Source organism: Mercurialis annua, linkage group LG7 (assembly GCF_937616625.2).
Source record: "Mercurialis annua linkage group LG7, ddMerAnnu1.2, whole genome shotgun sequence".
NCBI classification, from domain to species: Eukaryota; Viridiplantae; Streptophyta; class Magnoliopsida; order Malpighiales; family Euphorbiaceae; genus Mercurialis; species Mercurialis annua.
Window position 1 is genome coordinate 1,297,974 of NC_065576.1, and position 11,550 is coordinate 1,309,523.

General features: G+C 28.5%; 1 protein-coding gene across 1 annotated transcript; it reads right to left on the bottom strand.

Moving 5' to 3' along the window:
* Window positions 1-1,941: 1,941 nt before the first annotated feature.
* LOC126657377 (basic leucine zipper 61-like) lies at window positions 1,942-5,663 on the bottom strand. The gene is made up of 4 exons (XM_050352051.2): window positions 4,415-5,663; window positions 4,095-4,185; window positions 3,822-3,948; window positions 1,942-2,771 (listed from the first exon to the last, which is right to left on the bottom strand). The coding sequence occupies exons 1-4, from the start codon at window positions 4,999-5,001 to the stop codon at window positions 2,614-2,616; spliced, it is 963 nt and encodes a 320-aa protein (XP_050208008.1). The 5' UTR covers window positions 5,002-5,663; the 3' UTR covers window positions 1,942-2,613.
* Between the last annotated feature and the right edge of the window lie 5,887 nt (window positions 5,664-11,550).

Genomic DNA, 11,550 nt, shown 5'->3' on the forward strand with positions numbered 1-11,550 from the left:
TCAAAATCTACACTCTAAATTGCTATTCTAAAAATTTTACTACACTAAAATAGAAAAGAAAAATTGTCTCTGTTAGAATATGTGGAAATTAAATAGGATCGTTCTAGACATACCTTTTGTTGATTCCACAAGTTTGATTGACATTATGCACTAAGTCTCAAGTATTTTTACAATGGAAAATACCTATATTTCACCACCTAATATACCTATTAATTGTGTATATTTGATAGAGAATTGAGTTATGATTTATTAGTTAATTATGTATTTTCAATATATATATATATATATATATATATATATATATATATATATATATATATATAAGCAAATGTAACTCTTCATGAAATTACCACTTTTTATGGAGTTGCAACCTTTCATGAAAGGTATTGCACCCTTACTCTTGCATATCCATATATTCAATTGGATTCGGGTCAATCCGTCATGAACGACCCGATCCAAATACCAACAGTCTCAGTATAGGATCTTAATCAGAATGCAAATCTTTATTTTTTACTTAAACTGTCAGCACATATATTTTTCATGTCCTTTGCATTAGTTTAATATAAGAGACCAAGGCATTTGAAGGCTTCGCCTAATGGCCAAGTCCTTCGGTATGCATGAAGTTACCACTTTTCATAGATTTGCAACCTTTCATGAAAGGTATTGCACCCTTACTCTATCATATCCATATAGTCAATTGGATTCGGGTCAATCCGTCATGAACAACCCGATCCAAATACCAACAGTCTCATTATAGGATCTTAATCAGAATGCAAATCTTTATTTTTTTACTTAAACTGTCAGCACATATATTTTTCGTGTCCTTTGTATTAGTTTAATATAAGAGACCAAGGCATTTGAAGGTTTGGCCTAATGGCCAAGTCCTTCGGTATGCATGAGGTCAGGGGTTAGAAACCCCCGATTATCCTGAGGGCGTGGTTTGTCTGGTTTAATTTTAAAAAATGCATGTTAACTCTCGTTAACTATGCTAACAATTAATTTAGAATAGATCTAATTCTAATAAAAAAATATAAAAGACCAAAAAAATAAACACAAAATTCAAAACAACCTTTATCAGTATTGCCATGATAAAGCAAACGCGAAACCTATCTCAAAGTCCATATATATACTATCCATTTTTTGTTTATATGATTCTTAGAAATAAATTGGAATATAATTTATCATGTCCTTGTACCGTTATTTTTTCAATTATCAAGTATTTATCTTAACATAATTGAGAATATTACAACCACAAATCGTTAGTAAACATGCATCATTAAAGATCAAGTCTAATTTTTTTTTTGATAATTTAAAGAGGGGAAAGTGTTTGTTGGAGGAATTGAACCCACGACTTAACAGTTTGCTATTAAGCGCTTATAACATTTGAATTATAGCTCATTGGCGGTCCAAACATAATTACTCTATTGGATTATGCTTTGACTGTCTTAATTGATGTGTTAATTATTTGTATGATGGAAGTATATAAAAATAGATTATAGATGCTAAGTAATGGTGACTGGTTACATTTTTCCTATTCCACTCTATTTTTGCTAAAATAAGGACTTGTTAATTGAATAAAATAAAAATGCATGAGCTCAATATATTCTAATTCAATATTTTTAAAGATTAGATAGATAAAATAAATAAATATACAAGGACTTTAAATTAACTTTGCCTAAAGCAAAGTTTGATATGTAGATAGATAATTAATAAAAGAGCATGATCCATGTTCAGATTGTGGGAAACAAAGATAACCCTTTTGTCTTTAACATGGGAAATATGCCAAAATTGAAATTATCATAGCCATTCATTTTCTGGTCCATCAATTTAATGGGATTTTTCCATTAAAAACATTCCAAAAACATTAAAATATCTAAAATTAATATTTGATAATAAATCTGTAGATTATTATGAACTTCGCTTTCCATTCCATTCATCAAATTAATCAAACACAAAACCAAATTAATTCCCATAAATTTTCTTTATATACAATTAAAACTGGATATATATACATTTTCTTTTTCTCCTTTTTATCTTGGAAATAATTTGACAAATAAAAGAAAATCATTACAACACTGAAAAAAAGCACAATAATCTGACATACATCTAAAAAAAATCCCATGCAGCTTAACTGACAATATACCCACTAAACCTCCTGATTTATAAAAAGAATAAATCAGACTAAAATAAACAAAAAAATAAAATAAAAATTAGAAATCAGCCACCCCACACCCTTCTTCATCCTCTTGAATTTTAATTTTTTCAATTTAAATCACAGCTGCATGAACATGTTCTTCTCTGCAACTCCAATCATGTAAGGCTGAGTGGTCCCCCAATCAGATGTGAACACATCACGTGAATGTACAGATTTAACAGCAGAGAGCACTATTTAATTTTATAATTAGTATATCAATTATAAAATCAATGTTAATTACTCCTTCATTAATTTCCAGTCAATTTTATTTATTTTTTCATTTTCAAGCATGATTTTTTTTTCTTTTGACATATAGATTATGTCAATTTTTTAGTGGTTAATTTTTTTTATTTTTTTACCATGCTTGAAAAAAGAAAAAAAAAACTTACTAGAAATTAATGTAAATTTAATGAGAGTTATTAAACTTGGAGAAGTTGTTGTTCTTTTTCAGTAGGAGCTTGTTGTGGGTCAGTTGATGGAGATGGTGATAATGTAGTATTTTCCATTTTCTTGAGATTTTGTTGATGATAAACTTGTCTTAATCTCTCTATTTCCCTCTTCAATGCTTCTTGATGAGCTGCAATTAGTTTTAATTATAATTAGTCAATTTGATAAATAGTATTTAATTATCATGGGACCAACTAGTTAAATTTGATTAATTAAAATCACTTAGATCTAAAACTTTATTAAATAATATCACATAGATCTAAACCGTGATAGACTTATAAAAAAATAAATTTTTGGATATGTATAACTTTAATGGATGAAATTGAACCTAATTGATCTTACAACATAAATTTATGAATCAAAATGGCCCTGTCTACATCATTGTCTTTCAACATCAAAATATGTATCATTATAACTTTATGCGCATCATGATTAATTAAGAACATCTATGTCTATATGGATTAAATTAAAAAAATTAGATACTAATTATGATATTTTGATTCTTAATTATGCCATTCACATCTATAAGTACGCTAACCAAATTAGGAACTTTATAATATAATCATGGCTGCCACAAAAAATCAATTATGCAAGGCATCATCATTAAATCACATATTTTATAATACTTTATGCTACAATTAATCTATTGTTTGATCTTTCTTTTATTTATTAATGAAATTAAAGAGTCTAATTGCACATGAACGACAAGTTGACATGATAGATGTGATTTGCACTAAGAAATTGTCGTTTCTAAAATAGTGATTTAAGAAAGCATTTATGTTTCAAACCACCAAACTTATTTACATAACGTGACCTAAGAAAACTAACACATATATGAATATCATCTATTATTTGATCAAAATTAGCTTGTGTCTTAAATATTGTGTAGGTTAAGTACAAAGTACCATATCATTAATATATATAGTATAGTAAAAATTGTAGATGCAAGTTGTCATTTAAACCCTACAAAATATACAAAAATATCAATGCCCTTATCGATATTTCAATTTACTAATTAATCGACCATTATTTACTCAAATCACATGCATTATCAATATTTTCGGATAATTAAGAATAACACATTATTATTGCTTAATGCTATAGGAAGGGATTAATTAAGACTCTAATCACATGCGTTAATAATTAAGCTAAAAAGAGAAGTTAATTAAAATACACTCACCATCTTTGAAAATCTTATCTTGAGCTAGGGCAGCAATTCTTTGCTTCAAAGCACTATTATCCACGTTCAAAAGTAGTCGTTGATGGTCTAGAAAAGCAACTCTTGGTGACAGAACTGAAACTTCAGCCTTTATCATAAAAAAGGATTAAAATTAATTAACATCTTTAAATATATTTAGACCGTTCATAATTATGATAATTATGGTATTAATTAATGTAAAGCACATTTTAGAGGAAAAAAACAAATTATGAAGTTAATTAATTAATTACTTACTTGCAATGAGGTGACACTTCGTTCTAGCTCGGATATGTATTGCAATTTCCTCACCCGTGACCTTTGTGCAGATTGCCTATTTGCCAAGATTCTATTAATAATTCAAAACAAAACAAAAATTAGCAACTAATCACCCAATTAATTAATAATTACATTGAAATTAAATTAATTTGAGTTTACAGAATTGAAACGAGTTAAATATCAATTAAACTATGCCTTGATTAGTAATTTACATTGAAAAAAATTTAATTATGGACGTAACATTTTTAGAACTAGTTAAATATTGATTAATAATTTCATTATCATTAGTGCATGATTACCTTTTGACCCTTTTCGGATCAAATATCCGATCACCGGAATTATTATTCGATGGATTTTGTGAATCCGTTTCGCATTGACTTTGAACCTCGTCGGACTCATTTCGTACATTATTATGCTGTTTTTGATCGGAGGGCGTTGGTTCTTTCTCATCATTAATGCTGTTGTGATCGGACGGCGTTGAAGGGTTGGAGCAAGATGGTGCAGCTACCGCATTGGATATATCATCGGTGAACATGGACATGAATTGTTCGTCGTCAAATTTATCAAAGTCACTGCTGCTATTATGGCCGGAGCTATGGTGGTGGTGGTGGTGGTGAGGTACTGCACCAGTGGCACGACATTCTTCTATCAATGGCGCTTCAAGAAATGCAATTGAGTCGCTCACTGACCGCCGGTGATTTCCACGTCTGGCCGACGAGAAGTCGAGGAATTCATCTACCCATGACGGGTTCTGAGCGGCTGCGGCTGCGGCGGCCGCGGTGGAAACAGCATTGTTGTTAGCTCCCATAGAAGGCAATTTTTGAAGATGGGAAAAGTCTGGCCATGTTGGTTGCATGTTTGGAATTTTTGGTGGTAATTGTGCCATTTAGTAGTGTTACAAAAATATCTCTATATAAAAATTATAATCCCAATTTAACACCTCTAAATGACACAAATAATGAAAAACTTCAACAATCTTAATAATTCAAGAAAGTTGAAGGAAAAAAAACCCAAGAAAAAACAATGTTTCAAGATTCAAGAAAGTAACAAAGAAACTCAAGAAACAAATAATACAATTTCAAGAAAGCTTATATTTCAAGATTCAAGAAAGTTAGAAAACAAACTCAAGAAACCCTAGTGTTTCAAGATTCAAGAAAGTTAAATAGAAGCTCAAAAACAAACAATATATCTATCAAGCCCGATATCGTGGCCAGATTTGAGACTGTTATCAATAATGATTCAAGAAAGCGAAATCAAGAAAATCAAGAAACCTTGATAGTGTAATTTCAAGAATCAAGAAACTAAAACCAAGAAAATCAAGAAACCTTCCAATTATGGACACAATGTATTGTTCTTGGTTTCAAGAACACTAAAAATCATCACCAAGAGGGTGAAATTTTTTGTGTAATGTGAAAGAATATATCATAAGGTGACACCATTAAATCTATGAACTAAAAAATTTCTGAAATTATCTAAAAAATGTGGCAGTGGGGTCACATGGGAAGAGATCGGACAGCTATGTACAGCTGTGAGGAGGTTGGGTCTCAACGGTATTACTGGAAAGTCGCCAGTAGTTTAATAACAAGCGGAATCAGTAACCACGTGCCCTTGTGACCGTCTCTTTAGTGCCCTTTACCTTATTATAGTCTCATTATTTTTATAAGCAGGGAACATTCCTCTGTGTCTACCCGTTTCCTACACCGCTCTTTCCTGTCCGTTGGATCTGTTCTATCCAATCGTAGTCGTAGAAAAGTCAATTGGGTTTTTATTACATGTTCCTATAGTTGTGGAGGACACTTTGTTTTGAGAAAATTACCCACTTGTTGTTTAGTTGAAACTTTGTTTTGGAAGGTTTGAAGTTTGTGGTGTGTGTGATTAGTTTTTAACCATGCATATACTTAGCATAACCTCTTTTGGTTATGGAAGTTATTGCTTTATACTTCTAGAGAAAATTTTAAATTTTGTTTTTGGAATAGTAACTATCTAGAAATTTAATTTATATTATTTCTACAATAAAATATAAAACAATTATTACTCTCTTTTCGTCCCAAAATAATACTCTCTTAGTTTTTTATCGTCATCGTACGCAAATATCTTTGTCTATCAATTCTATGTGAGTTTTACTTCATTAAACGATAATCTAATTTTATAAACTAAAAATTTTCACTAATGGAGATAACAATCTTATTTTTAAAGTTAAATTTCTCATTAGTGTAGTGAATAAATAGGGTTATATTAGTTTTTATTTCTATAATTTGAGATAAAAAAACATTTTCTTAATATTAGCAATTTAGCTAAAAGCGACAATTACATAAACACAAAAATTTAAATAGTATAGCTAAGTTGATTAAAATTAGTGTTTTTATTCGTCTTTTCAATTTTATTTTATTACAATTTTTAGATGTATAAATAGTAAATTAGTGACTAATTTAATAGGAGGAAATAAGTTTATTTACTTCTTCTGGTTTATAATATTTATCGCGTTACATAAATTTTAAAAAATACATCTTAATTTATATACATTTTTATTACTTTATTAATTTTATTATTTTTACATCTGACTATTCTATTTAGTTTATTAATATAGATTAAACTTGAAAAATGGCAATAAACACTCTTTTAATATTTTAAAGCGACAAAGGAGGCATGTATTATGAACTAAATTTTAGTCGTAAGCGATATATATTATGGACCGAAGATAGTAATATTTTAATTTTACATAATTGAAAGTCTCTTATAAGAAAAGTTTCAGGTCTCTAATATCTACTAATTAAAAAAGTATTTTAAAAATTGATTAGTAATACAAACCTCATAAAGTATAGTGAAAAATTTATTTAATATTTTTAGATTCATTAATTAAATTAAATTTAATAAATAATAAAGTAAATGTGCAACTCATATTGCAGGTATATTCATATACACCCTTGCTGACTCTTAATTATCTGAAGCTTAGCTTAAGGATGTTGTTTCTAGAGAAAAATTATCCACTTGTTGTTTAGTTGAAATTTTGTTGAAGGTTTAAACTTAGGTGGTGTGTTTGATATTGATTCATAGCCATGCATATACTTAGCATAACCTCTTTTGGTTATGGAAGTTATGGCATTACATTTTGAGAGAAAATTCATAATTTCTTCTGGAATAATTACTTTCAAGAAATTTAGACTAAAAATAAAATTACTATTTCTACCATATATTTTAGAAATTTATTATTTTTATTAATATTTTAATTTTATATAAATGAGATTCCCTTATTAAAAAACGTTAATTCTTAAATTTATATTTTAAAATTGATTAGTGTTATAAACTTCATAAGGCTTTAGTAAAAAATTAATTTAATAATTTTGAATCCATTTATCAAATTCAGTTCATGAATAATAAAATAAGTGTGCAACTCAATAGTAAATAACTTAATTCATTAGACAACTTATTAATGTGTTTGCTAATGTTTGCGAGATAAATATAAAGGAGAAATTGAATATAATCTTTTTATATTTGATTGTACATGATAAAATAATATGCTATATTTAAATATTAAAATTCATTGAAAATCATTATAGCATATTTATTTTAATACTATATATATAGATAGATTTATATCCCACGATATAAAGTTTATGGATCTAATATTGCAATTACAACATAAGTTTAAATCTTGACAATATCATGTGGTCGTATTTTTACAGTTCGAAAAACCGAATAAGTATTTTGTTAAAAAACTGATATAGACAACAGAGCATGTACTATTATGACATCTACGTTAGTATTTTTTATTGAAAATTATTTAATTTTCCGAATTGGAAAAAATTAAATGATAATTTGTGTCTCATATTATTAAAATTTAACGCTTACATTGGAATTGCAACATACAATAAATGTATGAATTGTTTTGTAATTAACTTAATATTTTTTTATTTTCGTATCTAATTTATTAAATTAAATTGAAAGAAAATGATAAAAGAAATTTGTATATAAATTGGGGAGAGTGGTAGGATTTGGGGCATGAGCTGTGAAAGAAAAGGGGGGAAGAGGGGATCATGTCAGGCCATGTGAATGATTTGCAAGCTTTCTTTGCTTTGTCCCTAAACCATACCCACATGTAGGGTACTGTGTCCTTATTATTTTTCTCTCACACCTTCTTAGCAACTTCCACCAATCACATTCGAATTTATGTTCTTTTTTTAATTAATTCTAGTGCATGGAATTGGAAGCCACTAATCATCATTAATTACCTTTAATTAATCCATTTAATATTACACTCCTTATTTGCCCCCCTCTTTCTCAACTCACTTCTTGTCCTTAATTTAATTAAGCATCTTTTTCTATTTTCTAATCCAAATAGCATGTGATTAGCCTTCTAGCCATGATACATTGGTGAATCTGAGTTTAATTAAATGAAACTAGACCAAATTTTTAATTGATTAATATCGAATCAGTTTATGTTTTACACATATTTTCATTATCATAATTCAATTAACATTTATTTTTTCCGTTTTTAGTTGTCCATCTAATCAAAATTGCACTTCCTCCCCTCCGAATTGATAAGTTATTTTATTATTTTTGACATTTCAAATTACAACCCACCTTCTATATTTGGTAAACAAATTAAAGACTAAAAATCTTATTTACTTTTTATAAATATATATAGTTATCCTCAAATGAAATAATAGTTTCATGTTACAATACAAAATACATCAATAAAGAAATTAGGTCATTAATATTCCATTTAAATATTTAGAAATTATAAAAATGTAAATTGAAAAGATGAATAATGGAAACTGAATTTTGAAAAAATAGAATAAACCGAGTCGTACAGAATCCACTCGTTAGAGAAAATTCAAGAAGTCGTCCAAGGCAAAAGCCCAAAAATGACGGTGCCCGAACCCTAGAGGTCTCGACATGGCCAAGGCCATCCAAGAGGATTCGTCGAAACTATCTAGGCCGAATCTCACAAGATTCGGTAAAATCTAGAATCATATCCAAAGTGCGTTGCTAGAGGATCAGATCACAGAAACGAAATGAAACTTCTAGAAGACTAGATCTTGTAGAATCATTTTCCTACTTGAAAACATATTCTTATCTGGAAAAATAATCCTATTTCAGAAATCAATGCTAAATAGGACTTTTATTAGATAAGAAATTATTTTCCTATTCAGATTCATATAACTATATAGAAATTCTTTTTATTGTTCTACCATGTTCATTATAAAAAGACACGAGATATGTCTATATACATAATTACATTGAATACGCAAACACTCCCTTAATCTCATTCTCGACTTAAGTATCAGAGAGTAAATCGGACAACCACCATCCGGTTGACCATCTATCCTGTTTTATACATTTAATCATCCTTAAAAAAGTAGATTCCATTAATAAATAAAGAAATAAAATTTAACTGGTTTAATTATATTCTTTTTGATTATTGTGGTCGGACAATTTTTTAGCTATTAAAAAACCACTAAAAAGTTAAAAGGAAAATTCCTAGATGATTTTGGTTTATTAGTCATTCTTAAACTACTTAAGAAATTTTCATCCTATTGATTAGTGTTTTATTTCTTTAAAAACATTAGTGTTTTAAGAACCGGACCAAATTAATCAGTTCGACGGGTTCAATCTCACATCAAAGATCCAGTTTGATTAAATATCAAATATGAAGTTCAACCAATTTGAACCCATAAAAAATTCGAATAAACATGTGAATCGTGAACAAATTTTACAATAAAAAGCCAATTGATTTTTGTAAAGGGGTAATATTATAAAAATTCACGAACTTTATACGTTTTTTCATTTTAATCATGCACTTTAAATTTTCTCATTTTCATGCACGAACTACCACTTTTTCTCAAATTCATGCACGGTGCTGAGGTGTCACGGCTCCATTGGTGTAATTCGCTGAGGTGGAGGTCATTTTACACCGATGAATGAGTGCCACCTCAGCACCATGTATGAATTTGGGAAAAAGTGGTAGTTCGTGTATGAAAATGAGAAAATTTAAACTTCGTGATTAAAATGAGAAAACGTGTAAAGTTCGTGATTTTTTTTTGACATTAACCTTTTATACATCTATATGAGTGTTGTTATTATTATATATATTCACAATTTTAGCGTTTTTTTGATTTAAACACAATTGAAACAACGTCTCGTACTCATATCCCAACCTTTTTATCATGTAGCCTAGTTTGCGTTTTATACGTTATTTTCCGTAAATATGATGTCATTTTTGGCAGCGTGAATGACCAAAACGATGTCATAAAGACACTTAGGCTATATATTGCCATAAAATAAAAATTGAGATATAGGGTGCTATAGTTTTTAAATTTTGCTTAAATTAAATTAAAAAAATGCAAAAAATGGAGATATATAGTAACAATAGCCCTTTAAACAATTCATTTATTTTCCTTTTTTAAAGTTTAAAAACTCATAAATAAAAAATCTAAATGTATTTTAATGTGTGTCTCTGTGTGTGTTTAAACCGGTTGATCCGTGAACTAATGTCCTCACTGATTTGGCAACATATTCAATTTTTATAATATATTAAGAAATAATTAAAGGGAGAAACAAAGAAACATAAGATGGTGGAGGAAGAAGCAAGCATTTTGCTTGCCCCTTCAATGATCATTGCCTCTTTACTTTGCTTGGCCCATCATATTTTACTCACTCAACTGCCCATGTTTTAGTGCTACTGCTTCCCACTTTTAAGCTCTTGCCTAAAGCATCAACTACTATGCCATACATAAATTAGCAATCTTGTGGGCATTCTTTTAATTATGTCACCAAATTATTTTATAAGAGCTTGATTATCCAAAAAAATAGGCTATATTTTTTTAGTCTTTTTTTCCGTTTATCACCGAAATTTTCAAAATCATCAATTTTAATCAATTTTTTATTTTCAATATCAATTGCACCCATTTGTTCAAGTTAGATCGGAAACAAAAATTCAAATATGATCTTTATATTACTTCATATTATTCAATTTGTTCTTTTACATCAAGAATTCAAAACACAAAGGGCATATTTAAACCTTTTTCTCATCTCAATTGGAACAAATGACTACAATTAAAGCTGAAAATTAAAAAAATAAACTAAAATTGACAATTTTGAAAGTTTAAGCCATAAATAAAAAATAGGGTATTTTTCGATGATTAAACATTTTATAAATTACAAATTTATTATCCTTTTTAAGTATTTCAGTACTTTACTTCAAGTGCATGGCTAATTATTATGCAATTTTCAACAATAACTTTCATATAATTCCCTTAAATAGAAGCATACCACGTGCAGTGCAATTTAAATAATAAAAGAGAAATGTTGGACTAATAATTGATGTACAGAGTACCCAATTGTAAAAGCCTAGTTCCAATCACATTGCAAACTCAATTAATTAATGTCCAAAAATAGAAATTTAAATGACAATGACAGATCATGAACTCATTGC